This window comes from Nymphalis io, chromosome 3 (assembly GCF_905147045.1).
Source record: "Nymphalis io chromosome 3, ilAglIoxx1.1, whole genome shotgun sequence".
NCBI lineage: Eukaryota > Metazoa > Arthropoda > Insecta > Lepidoptera > Nymphalidae > Nymphalis > Nymphalis io.
Genome location: NC_065890.1, coordinates 14,585,362 through 14,603,028, shown reverse-complemented (window position 1 = coordinate 14,603,028; position 17,667 = coordinate 14,585,362). Strand labels below are relative to the sequence as shown.

The following is a 17,667-nucleotide window of genomic DNA, read 5'->3' as shown; positions in this document are numbered from 1 at the left end:
ACAGCAATACTTGATATTGTTGTGTTCCGGTTTGAAGGGTGAGTGAGCCAGTGTAATTACAGGCACAAGGGACATAAAATCTTAGTTCCCAAGGTTGGTGGCGCATTGGATATAAGCGATGGTTGACATTTCTTACAATGCCAATGTCTAAGGGCGTTTGGTGACCACTTACCATCAGGTGGCCCATATGCTCGTCCACCTTCCTATTCTATAAAAAAAAAAAAATAAAGAATACACATATGTACTCCCGTACTGAAATTTACTGTCCCATCGGATTATGAGAGTCAACGAATAATGAGTGTAATTGTGCTTGAGTGTGTAACACTTGTTCTATAGTTTGTCTATGCAGTTGGCTAGGCTCGGTTGAGAATGACCGCCGTGACTGAAATATACGTAGGAGGACGTATAATAATTCATCTTCATTGTCAGTGAAAATAAAAAACAAAGAGGAAACCTGCAGCAAGGAACTGCATGATGAAATTTGTTCCAAACCTCATCATGAAATATAATACATGACCTTTGCTGAAGCAGTGAAACCATTACAGTCTCTCGCTATCCTTGTACTAACGAATTTGAGGAGAATGTTTCGAGTTTATTCCATCAGACTACTCCAATGCGGGTTGGTGGAATACACTTGTGGTAGAATTTCAGTTTAATTTGACACATGCAGGTTTCCTCACGATGTTTTCCTTCACCGTTAAGCACTAGATGAATTATAAGAACAAATTAAGCACATCAAAATTCAGTGGTGCTTGCCTGGGCTTGAACCTAAGATCATCGGTTAAGATTCACGCGTTCTAACTACTGGTCCATCTCGGCTCTTAGCTAGTTTTTCATTAATATTTCAGACTTACGGATTGTGTTTCGGTCGCACACGAGTTCTCATTAAATACGTTTTGCTTACGAGAGAAGCAAAGATATCCGTTACGTTTCCGAGTATGCTCTCTAAACATTGAAGTTAACTAATACTTGGATCGATCTGTTTGTTTTCAATTTCCTTCAAAAATTATTTCCATCTGTTTGTGCGAGCCGCCGGCGCTCCGCATCCGCCCGTATACCTTGGACTTACAACTCGCTTCGACACACTTAAGCCTTTACTCCAGTGTAAACAACGGTATTCCGTTCGAGAAACTTTATTAAACTTTATGTGATTTTATAAGTACGATTATTGTTTTAAATTTTAAGATTCAAATGAAAATATCACTTGTTTGTCAGAAGATTCAATTAAGTGGAAAGGTAACACCAGTTCAGAATGTTGCTTCTAAAGATAAAAAAGAAGTTACTCTTTTTCTGAATCAAAATATAATTCAACAACTATAATTTTAATATAAAATTTACAAATACGGACTTCACGCCTTTTTATAATGTGTACAGTCTCGTGTTAGCCACGATGGCCCAGTGGCGAAACGACTACATTCTGGGTTTAAGCCTGTTCAAGCTTTATGTGCTTATTCTGTGATTAAATACACTTCGTGATATGTACTTAATTATGTATTATTATTAAATACATATCATCTATCGTCAAAAAACTACTAGGGTTGGACGAAACCAAAATTATTTTCTAAATGTTTTAGATCTTTCGAAAGAAAATCTCCCATTCATTGTGTTCTCACCAGTCCGCATTTGAGCAGCGCGTTGGAATAAGCTTCAAACCTTCTCCTTCTGATGACGAGGAGGCATTAGCTTTTTATGTAATAAGTCTTATCAATAATTGCATTATCTTATTACATTTAAATTTATTAAAAGGCAACATTAAAATATTGTATCCCAATAATTATTCTATTTCTTTGTTCTGTTCTAAGAAGCTTTAAACAATATCGGGAATGTTTAAATGAAATTTTCAATACACGCTCGCTTGATGGTAATGTTATCGTCTTTGCTGTAAAGTCAATATCCCGAGGAATCTCCTTCAGGAGTTCAAGTGCCTTGTATAGTGGTTTGCAGCTTTGTTCGGTATTAGCATAAATGTATTGCCATATTGCTAAATCTCGGTCCGGATGTTGCGTACAAATACACTGTCAAGAAACATGTCGTTATTAATGTACGCCCAAAGCGTTAGAAGTTGTTGAGTTATATATTGAATAATGACGAAGGACTTGATTCACACGTGTGACATATTAATCAATTCCTTAAATATATAATTGGCATTCAAGTGCTTAATTTGTTCTTGAAAAGAATCTCGTTTTTGACAGTGAAAGAAAACATTTTGAGGGAATTGAATGAATCATATGACGTCATATTGTTCCAGTGTGGGTGGAACACACTTGAACAATATGACATTATATGCTAAAACATTCTCCTTACGACGACAAAAGGTATTAACCAGCTGTTTGCTGTGGTACACTAATCGGTTGTTACCTACTTTCTTTTGATATTTCAACATTTTATTTATTTATGGTACAATACGTACTTATTTTGTTATAAGCTAAACTCATGCCCGACTAAAGATACAAATAAAAGGGTATACTCATTTTGGAAAGGATTTGTTCTGATAGTCGTAGTTTGTTTTCCTGTGAGGTTATAAATACATTTGTAATAGCATTGATATCAATTTAGTCGCACCAGAACCCATGAGACGACTAAACGGCTAAACGCGATCGAACGGCTGATATTAAAAACCTTTTCGTAAGTTGCGGCCTCTCAGGCGAGAAATTAAAGGTTCGACGGCCCGAATGTTAGTTTTTCGAGTGATTTCGTCACGTGACTGATGGATTTTTTTTTCACATACGTTTTGGTAAAATATGAATCGAGTCGACGATTTCGTGTTCCTTTTAGCGATATTGAACATTTTTTATTCAGATTTCGTTTGCTCCACTTGAGTTAACTTGTCACTCTAATTGACATTGTTAGGCTCCTAGACGTGACTTTGTTTAGTCACGAAAGTATATAGTTATCTCTTACTATCTTGAACTTAACAAACGATAATGAGTACTAGATATCTTTGGCAACTAAAAAGGATCCTCGAATATAAGGGGGTTTCACTTTACATAACACGATAAGATGATATAAATTCGTGAGCGATTTTGTAAATAACGACATTACATAATCGCCGCAGAGTATTTGACGTCGAGGATAAACTTCATAACGGAATGGAATGGTAACGTAATGTATAAGTCGAAGTTAAGGGCCGATGTAGTTGAGAAGCGAATCTCGACCGAGACATTAAGAGGGGCTCTTGATTAATCTGGCGTAGGATCCAGGGCGAGCCTTAATTAAAATGGGATTATCTTAAGGCTGCAGCGGAGGTCGGTGCCTGTAAGGAGCCTTCCGCAGGGTTTCCTTGTACCTAATTTTTTCCTATCGCTCTTTGCGCGGCAGCTAATGGGTCTTCCGATAAAAAGATCTCGGCTTTGCTCGGTTAATTCTTCAGAGCTATTTATTTGGTTCATGTGCTCAGTACGGCCTATCCTTTAATGTTTAAAAAAGATATGAAAATAATCTACAAAATATGTACCTAATCACGTGGCGTACTGCGTGGTACGAGATTTTCGGCCATCAATAGAAATACGAAATATATTTATAATATTGCATATATGATATTAGGTAAAATTATATAATATGTAGATATAGATAAGAAAGTGAGGTATTGGAAATTAATAATTAACGAAATTAAAATAAAACAAAGAAAACGAGTACTTGAACGATGGCGCAGACTAATTGTAAAATTGTAGAGATGTAATTTAAATAATAAGATATATTATATATGATTTAGTTTTTTAGTTCATTTTTTATTCGTTCACTTGACGTATTGATGTAGCAATTACTTGGAACGGCAACCGTTACACGAACATGTTATATTATACCAGAGGAACCTACGAGACTTCACTTAAGTGAGTTTATCATACCATATTATACATTCACCAAATTTGTAAGCAAATCCAAGTCGTCTTTCGTTACGATAACTCGACACCCTATTTTCCGCGACATCAATTGAATCCTCAAAGAGACAAATGTAAAAGTCGTTTATCGAGGTCTCGAGGCAGTGCGAAATCCTTTATTGCGGTCGCAGCCATCATAATGTTGAGGATCATGCTCGAGGCCGGCGTCAAATCTCCCGAACGTTTCGGCCACTTTTCCTCGTTACTGTATTTGGCCTAATGTTTTCCTCAGCTAATAATTTGCCGGATAAGTCGGGCGCCGCGCCGACACTTACTAGGCCGTTCGCTCCCGCGGGACGTAGACTTAGACACAAATCGAGTTTCGCTTAGTGATTTGGGGAAACAAGTAACGCGATCGCTCCACAGCTTATTATGGTGCAAAAGATTATCTTTTATTTAATAATCTATGAACTAGTGACTTATATCTATTATATTTATTGCTAAATAATAAATATATCAGTTAATTTAAATATACAAAAAAGTAATAGCTGGTACGTGTACCACCTCTCATACAGGGTTTGACGCACTGCTCCACTGCGGGTTGTGAAGCACTCGCAGCGCAAAATTTCATTCGATACATGCAGGTTTAAAATCGGCTTAAAATCGGTTGAAATCTTAGTTATGTATTCATTGTGCCAATTCTTGTACATGGTCCGACATAACGCAGTAGTATTTACACTTACAGTAGTAACTTATTAATAGCATTCTATCGTACAAAGTATATAGCTTACTTGCTAACATTCTTAATTCGTTTAAATAAAGTCATAAGTATCATTCATTATATATATATAAATTTAACACGTAGAACCAACAATATTTTATACCAGTTATTCCAAAATGGTGCATTATAGGTTTTTAGGATTTACGATAACTTACCCAATGGTATTGATAATTTATTAAAAAGTAACAGTACCTGTTCTTTTTTCAGGATCAGGAAAGAGCAGATCGTCGAGTCTGGCGGCCGACGAGCGCCCCTTGCTGTTGACGGCGACCGCGACCAGTCGGAAACGCACCTCCCACTCCAGACCGCGCACCGTCCATATCGGCTCCTCTGACGTCAGATTGACCCTAGACATTCATACTATTTAGTAGAATATTCCGATCGTTATCGCGTCAATATCATTTCAACGAGTGTATTTTATTGATATTGTGAACATTTACTTTTCCAGTCATTATTTATTTATTTTCATTGATATTTGCGTGTTCTTACCATTTTTGGATGATGTGTTTATAATATTTACGACTATCCCAAATATTTGATTAAACAATGAGGTAACGTTACCCGAACACGCTTATCTGAATAAAATGAAGTCTTTAGGTTTGGCAACCCATAAAACTGAGACGTAAACGTAGTACACACACGCGGTGTGTAGTGTCACACACGTAACACACACACACACAGAATAGAAAGTAATTAAACTTTAATTCAATATTTCAGTTAACTTCCTAAGCTATTGTTTCTCTAAACAAAGTTAATTTACCAGTAAGTAAATTTTTATTACTATTATTATTACCATTACGTATGAGTAAGTACAAAGTAACATTCATAACTTCTTTCATTGGCGGGCGGTGTGTTGATGGCGCAAATTACATGTTGAAGTTTTGTTTATTGCCAAGAATTAGGGTAATTCGAGAGGTCGTTGGGAAACATTTGGATAGGGAGAGTGGTCGCCAGCTCCCTGGAGACGGTGCCTCGCTAATGTACCGCACGAGCCACATACGACGTTTGTTACTTAGGAAAAACAAATTTACAATGTTGAAACGCGATTAATACACCTTTTATTACGTAAATGTTTGGACTTTGTGTATTTTAACCAATGATAAACTTTTAATCACGTATACGAAAATTACATTAATATTTTAAGCTATGTCTCATGAGTATACGTTAGTAAAGTACTTCGTATACATATTGCTTGTTGTTACTAATTGTATCAAAATTAGTTTGCCTCCTCAAACCAAACAGGTTTTGAAATTTATTTACAAACAGCGACCGTCTTCAGTCGTCATCTGACCCATGTTATTGTCTACCGCATAACTTTTGTATGATTTTAATTTTTTATTTTAGTGGATTATTATCTACTTTGGTTATAGTATTTGTCAAGTATGGTATTGATTGCAATTTTGTGTTTGAAAAAAGAAAGTCGAGTGAATCAATATAAAATAATTATTTGCTTTTTTTATATCACGCAATTATGAAAGAATAAAATGAAATAATGAAATTGTTCCTGAATGTAAATATTATTTAAATAATGCAAATGAAGGTTCACTTTCAACATTATATCAGCTTATTTTTCGAAATACAATAGTAAAATGTATAATATCAAGCGCGCCGCGAAACTCCACTTACGAGTACGCTCCATTATGTAATAAATTGTATACGAATTTTTCGAAGCCTCTTAATGGTAATCGAAGATCCCAAAGAGCCAATTTTAAGGTTGTTTAGATTACAAATGTAATTTATTAGTTTTTTATTACATCAAATATCGCTTCATCAAATGTATGTGCGTATAAATATAATACTACGAGGTGAATTACCAAACAAAATGTTTACATCCCGAGTATATTTAAGATTCTTATGTTCTGGGATATTGTTTTTAACATGTGCGTGATCTGAATGACAACTTAAGGTCAATATGATTCCATAAATGAATTAGTTTTAATACCTATCTGATTTTATTATTGTGTAGTTAGCCGTTCGTTATCATTTCAATTAACTGTAAAACTTGAAGCTTTTCTTTATAACAAACCAGTTGGAAGCGGATTAAAAATGTACCGAGCAGACAAGGGCAGGGCCCACTTGACCCGGGAAATTTATAGCTGAATTTTTACAAGAGAAAGATAAGGCGGGCTCGGATCTAAATCCTCGTTAGCGGCCATTGTCCGCCTCCCTCCTATTGTCGCGGCTCGTATTATATCCTGAATTAGACGAAACCCTTTTTCACATTATTACCTCCCACGAGACTCGTGTATTATCTTTTTATATCGCGGCAGGAATTGCATTTTAAACACCACCTTCTTGGGCTTATTTAAAAAAAATTAGTAATTTAAGGTTTTGAGACTTTTAGATCGAGTATGTATAAAATATATTAACTGATGCATTTCTTCGCTATATACGGAGAACTTTTCGTCCCCATTATTCTTCTGTAAACAGTTCCCTATTTAATTGTAAGTCTGCCATTACAGGTTCGAGAGACAAAACATCTTATGTATTATCGGCTGCGCATTGACGATGCAAATACTAATTAATATTTCTTAGTGTTTGTTAAGGAAAATGAGAATTTACTTGTCCACCTTTTTAAAATAAATAAAGAAATATCTGCTCATTATAATATTTTTCACAATTTCATAACTATTTGTAGAAATAATTGCGAGGTATCATGTTTCAAGAATTTAAATTCGTTAGGAAAGTCCGTGAGTAACTTAATAATCTTTAATGATGTGCAGTTTTGTAAGTAAGGTAATATAACAAGTGAGGTAATATAACAATAGCACGCTGTGTAAGAGGCGACGTTCGCCTGACGAGTGCGTATCGCGATAATCGCGTTACCGGCTGTTGTTAATGCATAATGAGCGCACTTCCGAGTTTAACGAGCTCGTACTCGTCTAACTAATTATGAAATATCACATGCAAATATTACATAAAAATGACATTAATACAGGCTGCGCCGGTACGGTTAAGTATGTGACATTACAACGAAGGGAAATTATTATTTGTAAGAACACGTTCATTGCATTTAAGAAGTACCTTATAGTTTACGTAACTAGGACATTGCATTAAATTATAGCCCTAACATGATTCAAAACAGAGATTGTTGTGTATTGTAATAATGTAAGCTGTGTGCAATATAGTATTCAAATGGTGAATGAAAACAACTTTAATCGCTCTTATATACAGTATGTAGGTATGAAGTACATAGCCCAAAAGATCACGACTCGTCACATCGGCGCACGTCCCACAGTCCAAGCACGCCAGAGAGCAGGCTGCGTGAGCAGATTGCCTCTGCAATATTAAAAACAATGCCACCCCTCCCCATGCAGCCCCTACCCCGGGGCCGCTCTGCTGCGAGCTCCACACGGTGCCGCTTATTAGTAAAATGTTGCTTTTTATTGCGAGCCGGGAAGCCCGAGTGGTGTGATTAGACGGAGAGGAGCTCTTCATTAGCCCAGTTTGCGGATAAGATTATATGTCTAAAGTGTAATTAAAATGATGTTTTCGGCTCACTTCAGGAGATCTTAAGTTTTGAAGTAAATGAAGAAATCAAGTTCAAATAAATTATGATTTAAAAATATGTCAAATCATATTAAGAAATCGCATCTGATAATTAAAGTATTAGAGTGACCTTAATTCCGTTGTGTGTATTTGAATAATATTATGCGTCTTTCTTTTTGGTGTAAGATTACGTTAAATAGTTCAGTTCAAGTAGCTTCAGTGTCTTACCTAGGTTTGTTGTCATCTCCGGAGTAAACTTCGAGTAGAAAGTGCTGCGGCAGGCCACCGTCGAACCCCGCCACGCATGACACTTCCACCGAATCTGATGTTTGATTCCATAATGTACAATTTCTTGGTGCGTGTGGTTTGCCTAAGGGTGTAAGGTTGTAAATGTACATTATTAAAATATTCGATATCATACTACATAATATATCGAACAAGAGATGCGGCGTCCTAGACTTTACTGTACGAAGCGTATATGGAGAGGTAATATAGAGAGTTTTTGGATCATAATAAATATCTAAAGTCGTAAAAATTTATCACAACGCGGCCCACATCCAATCTAAGCTTATATCTTTTATAAAAATAGGATGTAGCACAGACTATAGTTCCGATCGCATTAACGATTTAATGCTACAACCAAGACAATTAAAGGCTTTTAATACTTATATAAAACGAAATTAATGTATTTTTTATTTAGATTGAATTATAAATAAATAGTTGTTTTTTATATATATTTGCCGGGAAGGCAAATGACTCTACTCCACCAGATGGTAAGTGGTAGTAGAGTCCAAACGCGACGACGGCCACTACAGTCGGGAAGAATGTTCTGCACTAGCCGCCCCCACCTTACCGGCCCTCTTGATGCCTTTTCATGCCTCGTTTGAAGGAACCCGGGTTGTAAGAGGAATTCTTTACTAGCTCACGTGTTCCCCACACGTGAACGCAAGGCCGTACCTGTGTTTTGAGCAACAGGCACAGTTGTTGCTTAGTAATTTAATAAAGTTAAAACTACAGCTTACCAGCAGCGACCATTTGAAAGACACAGGGTGTCAGCTGGGAGCCGACTTCGTTAGATGCTGCACACGACAGCGTACCGTAGTCCAAGTCTGCCACCGGTGTATATCTTTTCGAAAAAAAATAATAATTCATCAAACCTTTTTTTAATTTTTTAGTTCACTTCTCAATTTCCTAGTTAAAAGAAAAATTTAGAAGGAAGACAGAATGCAAAAAAATAAACACATACAAATCGAAGTTTTAACCTAAATTAGCCTCATTTATTCGTCGATGGTCATTTTTCCTTTTTGATTGTGTAATTAACAAGTTAAAACTCAATTCTGAATCAGTGAGTAACAAACATTCACGCTGATTAAACTTTTCATTTCGACAAACTTGTTCAATTGCAAAGGATTTGCATGAGCAGGCTTCATGAAATCGAATTTCAACTGACTTTTTACATCTCAGAATGATTTGACATGTTACTTGACAAAGAACATTTCATCTATATTTTACTTTTTAATATCTTATACAAACTTAAGACTTGAAGCACTGCCATTAGACGTGTATCTGTCGGCTGCGACGTCGAGCGTTTCGCCTGAATTGTTAAACTTCCATTTGAACACTGCCGCGGGAGGATCCGCGTCAACTTCGCATACGATGACCACCGACTCGCCCCGCGCTGCGCCTACCACCGACACGCCACCGGTGCGACAAGATGGCGCATCTGAAATACAACACATTTAAAACATGCGCTTCTTCACAAAATTTCAAAAATTTAAATATTGTATTCGTTATATAAATCCATACCAATATAGACTGAAAGCTTATCATATAGACAGAAGATAAACGAAAAATTGCATACTAAATTCTAATAGATAAATTGTATGGTTTTGTAGGTAATTAATAAATTTTTGTTTTTCCACATCTGAACGTTTTTTCTCAATAATAAAGTAGCAACGAGTCCCTCACGAACGTAGTTCGTAGTATATAGCTACGTGTCAATTGTCTTTTGATTCCTCTAGAGAAAATGAGGCTACATTATCGTATTCGGATCTCAATTTAACAATATCTGTAATAGTCGCCGCTTCCGCAGATTGAAATGGAGACTCGCCGCGATTGAGGTGGGCCAGAGATAGCGAAACTATCAAGTAAATTGGAACCGAACTTGAGTCGATCGCCACTAATATTAAAGTAATAATCTGTGTAAGCGATTTTAGTAACTGGTGCGTTGGTTTCAGAGACTTCTTTCGCTTGGATTTTTTTTTCGTCGAGTGTGCATAAGTGGGGTGTCAGGAAGACGATCCGGTATTAAATGGAGGGCGACATGCGAGCGGTATCAGAGCAGTGCATTAGGTGCCCGTCCCCGACGACGACCGACCGATGAGCATGCGACCTTGCGTTACTTCGTTTCTTGACCGAGTCAGTAAGGACGTCCTGTTCTTGTCGTTACATTACGTAATCGCTTTTAAGTGTTTTACGTGAATCGCATGTTATTCATATTATGCCCATTAATTTTTTTATAATAATAATAAACTTTATTGCTACAAATGTTACGAGTACTTGGGATTGATAAGAAATATTTATAAGTTATACAGACAGAAATTATAAACAAAATAATAATTAAATTCCCAAATTATACCCTTTATATTTGCGCTTAAATGTCTAATTCAAGATTTTAAAGCAGTTTTTGGATATCAGTTTTCTGAAAATCTATGAATAGAGTTCTAGCGATTTCAATGACGTAATAGTGATTTATTCCCGTCTATCAAATGCCTAGAAAAACGAAAAAGATGAATTATTTCATGTGGTTCAAGATTGAACAGCGACTCGTACACAATAGGCTGATGAAAGATACGAGGATTAAAAATAATTTCTAGGAGAGTATACGAAATATATCAAAGGTTTTTAAGAAACCTTTACAAAAAAATCTATTTTATTTACCATTTTCGTAAATTAAAAAGCCGAGATGGCCTAGATAATCATAAGTTCAAACACGGACAAGCACCATTGAATTTTCATGTGCTTAATTTCTGTTTATAATTCATCTCGTGCTTGACGGTGAAGGAAAACATCATGAGGAAACCTGTATGTGTCTAATTTCACTGAAATTCTGCCACATGTGTATTCTATCAACCCGCATTGGAGCAGCGTGGTTGAATAAGCTAAAGGTAGAATAAGAAGGCTTTAGCCCAGCAGTGGGACATTGAAGCGCTGTTAATTTTCGTAAATTACTTGTAATTAATAGTAGATTACTATTCCTGATGACTTCGTCTCGTATATAGCGGAGTGTTCGGAGAAGCGTTACGAGTTACGAATTAGGGCAAGGAGCAATTATGTCACTGCGGCCCGGCCCGATTAATAATGAAACGGCCGCAATGCAGGGTGACGGTAACGTGTACGCACCTTTACTAGGCGCCAAAATTTACTACTTACTACAGTAAGTCAAAAAATCAATGATCTTTTGTATGAAGAAAGTGTAATTGAATGGAATTTACTAAATATATTTAATAAGAAATGATAATGTCAGGGAAATATTATAATTAGTTTTATTTATTACTGGTCGGAAAGTGTAGCATACACTTATCCCTGAGCAAATAACATTTTCTCATTAGTTAATATTATTATTAATTGTGTCACTCTTTTATAAATTGAGTAAGACTGTACCATACTTTTAATTAAAATTGTTAGGTATTTATAAGAAATGCAAAAATTCCCGTCTAAGTTAAAAAAATGACCCGCCAACAATACGAACTGTCACATCTGATATTACAATTTTGACAAAACTTATTATTTTTATAAAAACATTGTTGCGCCAGAGGAGAGACGCACGCTCACCTGCGTTTTCTGGCGCTGGTCAAGAAAACGCTTTAGAATTTATGTCCCTTATTTATACTTCAGTAACGTAGAGCGCTTAATCACCTCCGCCGAATCTACAGCCGTGGCCCGTAATAGACGATTGTTTAGAATTCCTTTGCGAAGATTTCGTTATATAAAAAAATAAAATAACCGACAATAACGCTCAGGTGACCATTGTAAAGAAAGATGAGATTAATTAGGTAACGATTGTTAATCAGTGTTACGAGGATCTATTTCTTGTCAGCAAATTACTTTCTAATTAATCCATCGCAGCCAGAACCGTGAAATTATAACGAGAATCGTAAATGGCACTCTTTGTGACATCTTTAATTTCCTTTGACATGTCTTCCACTTGACAGGACTTCCGTAAACTTAAATCCATAATACCATTTATTTTGGATTTACAAAAATATGGTATTATTTTAAATATTTTAATTTTAGTACAATTTACTTGCGTTATTTTATGTTAAAACATATAATGGGCAAAACAACCTTCGTCGAATGAATCCAAACAATTAAAATTAGTTTAGCTATTAGGACGAAACGATCACAACACGAGAAGTAGGCGCGTGTCGCTCGGGGTTGGCAGTTGTTACTTCTTAATTTGTCCGGCCAATGCTCTCTTATCGTTCATTAATTCTACAGAGCCGTTCACAGGAATGTTCTACCTACAGCTGATTGTTTTCAACGAGTTTAGGGTCGGGAACACCCAACTATTGTGCGTTTTCTATTCAAAGGAGTCCACTTATCCCAAACGGTAAAGTCGAAACACGATTTAAATTTCGAAACACAAAACTCTGAGAAGTATTTTAGCATTCAGGATATGAGTGCATCAAGCAAATAAGACCGGCGTCCGAGCGCCGCGGGCCGTTATTCTGAATTTCCGAGCTCAGTTGTAAATCATTATATTCGTGATGTACGGGTACGGAATGGGATGAGCGGAAAATTTGGATGAAAATACATTAGCGCAACTCACAAAATGTTTTATTATCATATAAAATATTATATGAACTTTAAATAATAGGGAGTTATGTGTTTGTAATAATTTAACTGCTTTATAACTTTATTAAGATAAGATATTTTGTAATTTGCGTTTCAAATAAACGTTAAATGATTTAATCCGTGCAAAAAATGTGTACTAGGTTTCTTACCGGTTCTTCTCTGTAGAATCTCTAGAACGGTACCGGTGGGAAACTCCAATTCAAAGTGCTTGTAAGCCTTTTTGCACAAAAATTATTTTAATTTGATATGATTGTACTATTGGTTTAATAAAGATTTTGAGCATCACGTCGTCAGTGTAAGCATGTTCTCCGTTACGACGTGTTCATTATTGAAGTCTACTAATCCTTTAGTTGACTTTTTTAAGCGTATTATTTGATACGCTTTCATTAAAAGTAAGTATTCGGTTTGGTTTTCAATAATCTATATATAGTACGCATCATTTGATACTTGTGTGATCAGTTTAGTTCGTTTTTGTCACGCTTCATGACATGATATGTTTCCTTGTTTCTGTTCTTACTTGAATTGTTTTGCTCAAAATAATTAAAACACTAGAAGTTTTGATAGCTTACATTTGACGCGAAAATGTAGTTCGTTGGAGACAGTCTCGCCCTCTGCGTTGAGAGCTGAGCAGGCGTAGCGGCCGCTGCTGTGCCGCGTCACCTTCTGCAGCACGAGGCTCTGGTTGCTGTGGAACACGCGCGCCGTCGCGTTGTGAGCCAGTGGCCGGTCCTAAAAATTGAAAACACGCTCATAAATAAATTATTTTATATTCATTTGCGAAAAAAAGTCACCATATGAAACAGAAAAATAGGTAAAAGGTACAATTTAAATAAATAACGGAAATTTAATAAATATATTAAATAAATAGTTATTAATGTATTACACTAGAAGTGTGGTGGTAGAAACAAGAAAGATTAAAGGCACTAAGGCACTATAAGGTCACTCATTGCTTTTATAATCCTTTAGTTATAATGTTGCCAGTATCAAGAATATAAATCATTTTTGCAATGTAAAAAGCAAACAAAATATATAAATAGCCATTAATTCTATTTTTAAAGTGCATTTTAACTGAAAATAATTTAAGCCGAAATACTTAATGAATCATTATCGTTCTTAGTATAAGTAGAATTGTATAGTTGTTTATTTGAAATTGTAGTCTACTGGAAACATGAAGATATGATTTTAATACGTAACGTTGCAAGACATAAATATATTTTTGTTGGAACAGCTGTTCTACAGCGAAGTCTTTATTATACTAATAAATTAGCAAAGTAAATTGCCGTAATTAATCTCTCTCGCCACCTACAACTTATTTAAGTAAATACAGGTGGCTAGTTGAGCGCTTCATAATCGTAAATCCTAAGGCTGTGAGACTTAAAACATTCCAGCTCTAGTTTAGTGAAAAGCGCCATCGCCACAGCCGCCTGCGTCTTGCAATAAAACTGAACTATAAACACGGACGAGCTTTCAAAATCAGCCATTGAATAAACTTGCAAGTGTGGAAGGACGGTTAAAAGAATATGATTATTTGCACAAAAGGGCCTTCCATTACGAGCGGCGTTGCACGCGCCACTTCCACGTACAAAGACTCGCAGCTATAAAGGAATGATTATTTCTTGTTTCTAACAAAGGGATCTCTAATTATTAGAAGAGATAAGTGAGCTGAAGATTCATAGAAGTTCAGTACAGGCAGCAACAGTGGGCTGGGCGCATTGTTTTATTTCTTTGTAATACCTTTTTTAATAAAATTTCCCATTTAAAGTTCAATATAATTTAAATAGTTAAATTCATTTTTACTCACAAAAATACTTCTTTTCTAAAAATAAATAAAAAGTAAAAAGTAACAGCCTGCAGTTGTTTCAACGAGACAAAGGCCTTTCCTCTCGTTTTGTATCAAATAAAATATTATTAACTGTTGCTTCTCAATATATATTTTGTATCAATATATATAATGTATATCCGGAAAAAATTTACTTCTATTACTCGACTGCAAAGAGTAAGTTGAGTAACTTACTACTTGTATGGGGTAATGTATACAGTTTTAGAACAGGATCCCAGAAAGCGATCAAAATGCGTTCGTTTTGGTGTAAAAGGTTATCTTATAATTAATGACTTCAAGCACACTTTGAAAATGAAACGATTGCCTCCTGGTACTTTGATATAAAAAAATTGTAAGCAATTACAAAATCTGACAAAAAATTACCCTCTTACTTCTTCGGCAGTTCTTCTCGGGTAAGGGTTTTTCTTTTCCAAAATGGTGGTAGATTTGAATTTGACAGTCATTGAACTTAGTGGTGTTTACATTAATCTATTCGTTGCATTGCAAATAAAGTATTATGAGTCACATTGTCAAGCTCTTTTTTTAAATCAATAAGATATAAGCGGGTAGTCGGGTTATTAATTCCCACTCGTAACCTGAAGTTACAATATGAACGCACGGAGGGGAGCATAAGGAGCTAAATTTTATTTCTGCTAATGAAGTCGGCGAACGTAAACAAAAACCGCTCGCCCGAAGATTCTTGTTTCGTTAAAATTAAAAGAGACATTTTAAAAGCCGCGTACAATTGGATAAAAGGTTCCTAAATCGAAATACAAAATTATATTAACGTCGTGTACCTTTCGTTTTATAGCTACACTACATATAAACAAACAGCATACAACTGTATGCTATATATAACTGAAACAGAGTACAACTGTATGCTGTTTCAGTTAGAACGGTGAGTAAGCCTGTATGAGGGACTTGGCATATTAGATCCAGTGTATACAGGCATAGAAGTTGTATAAAGTGGCTTATATTTCTTACAGTGCGACGGTCTATGGGCAAATGACTCCACTAACTATTATATGGACAGCATTTGATCGATTGCCTTCTAAAATAATCGAAAAAAAACGGTTCACGTTGATGGCATGAAATTTTCATACTTGCCTTACACGAACATATACTATACAAGATACATTTGCTTTATATATAATATTATGTATATTTTGTTAAAACCAATAGAAAACAATTGTTTCGGTTTTAAGTGACAGCAATGTAACAATACTGTATTTTTTATTAAAATCCACATTCGTCCTGGGCGAGCACTAGCAATAATTCACATCCCTCAACAGCCCATCCCGGACGTCCTTGCGACGAGACGCGGGGAGATGCCCGGGGCAAGGTTAATGCGCGTAAAATTACAAGATTATAATTTATTCGACAGAAATATTCGCCGCCAAAAACACATATCGTGCGTAGAGAATTTAATTTGAAATTATATTAAGCTTGTTTGTGGAGCTGAGTCGCCGAATCGTTTTGTCTCATTCATTCAAACGTTTTAATATTATAAGCATCCATTCAGTACGTTTGAGACGCAACGTGTCAATATTCTTTACTCGTTACAAAGGTCTTAGTACTAAAATAAGTACTTTGGATTCAATTTTATGAAAAGAATTTGGATAATTTTATGTTACATAGTCGTTGGTGTTGGTAGTAGTTACTAGTCTGTACTAATATTATAAATGCGATAGTAGTACTTTGTTTATCTGTCTCTTTGCAGCGCTTTCACGGCTAAACCACTGACCTGATTTGACAACATTTAGTAAAAGCATCCATGAACCCGAAGGAAGGACACAAGCTAATTTTCCCACCAACACGCGGGCGAAAATTAAAAGTTAATTAACATAATCATTATTATGTTACAAGGCAGCTTTTTTCCGGATTCTTATAATAACTACAGATCCGATTAAAAACTTAATTTAATTTCTTGCCTAAAACTAAATAACTTTTACTGGTGGTAGAGCTTTGGGCAAGCTCATCTGGGTAGGTAACACCCACTCATCAGATATTCTACCGCAAAACAGCAGGACATGATATTGTTGTGTTCCGGTTTGAAGGGAGAGTAAGCCTGTGTAATTACAGACACAAGAGACATAACATCTTAGCCAAGGTTGGTGGCGCATTCGTGATGTAAGCAATGGTTAACATTTCTTACAATGCTAATGTCTATGGGCGTTGGTGGGCCACTTACCATCAGGTCCGCCTTCCAATTCTATAAAAAAAGGTCATCCAAAAAGCTTAAATCAACTAAGGTAAGGTTAGACAATTAAACTGTGTCCGTCTGAATTTTTCAAGGTTACGATATTAATTGTTCTCTAGATGTTTATTTTGGAGAGCGCTTGTTAAAAAAGGTCCGGTCCGCTGTAGCGAGCTCTGATTGTAGGCCCTTTGTCTCTTTGTATGTTCGTTTATTCGTGACACGTGCTTCAAACCCTCACTCACATGCTCTGATTATATTTAAACATTAACCCTAGCAATTGTGCCGTTTCTTTATGACACGCTGCCAACGTCATATTATAACAGACTCGTCAGTCTGAAAATACCTAATGGTTCTGCAGGTCTCGATTTCTGGGGCGGGCCAGAAAAAAAAAATATGGGGTTTATCTGTCAAGAAATTCTTGTCAAATTTATATCTTGTTGCCACGTCGCGTCATATTCGATTATTAAAATTAGGGACTAGAAAATGCAGCTGTTTTTGTGCACACACACACTTGTTTGAGATAACTTATAAACTCTTCACAGTGTGCTAGTTGTAGAAATAGTCTGTTGCGGATAATTTTGCTTTATTATTTATTTTAAAATTATTTTTTATATCTTGCAAAATCGCAGCTTATGCGTTTGAAAATACATACTCTTCCAGTATATTTGAAATATTTCCAAGTGAGCAATAACTCATTTATTTA

At 35.8% G+C, this 17,667-nt stretch overlaps 1 protein-coding gene across 1 annotated transcript in view; it reads right to left on the bottom strand.

The window, feature by feature from the left end:
- Window positions 1-17,667, bottom strand: part of LOC126781206 (nephrin) — a 440,964-nt gene that overhangs the window by 44,887 nt on the left and 378,410 nt on the right. The window contains exons 10-14 of the mRNA XM_050506069.1: window positions 13,515-13,674; window positions 9,622-9,811; window positions 9,111-9,214; window positions 8,317-8,458; window positions 4,792-4,946 (exon numbers count right to left, since the gene is read on the bottom strand). Of these exons, the coding sequence (XP_050362026.1) occupies window positions 4,792-4,946; window positions 8,317-8,458; window positions 9,111-9,214; window positions 9,622-9,811; window positions 13,515-13,674 (751 nt within the window). The remainder of the gene's footprint in view (window positions 1-4,791; window positions 4,947-8,316; window positions 8,459-9,110; window positions 9,215-9,621; window positions 9,812-13,514; window positions 13,675-17,667) is intronic.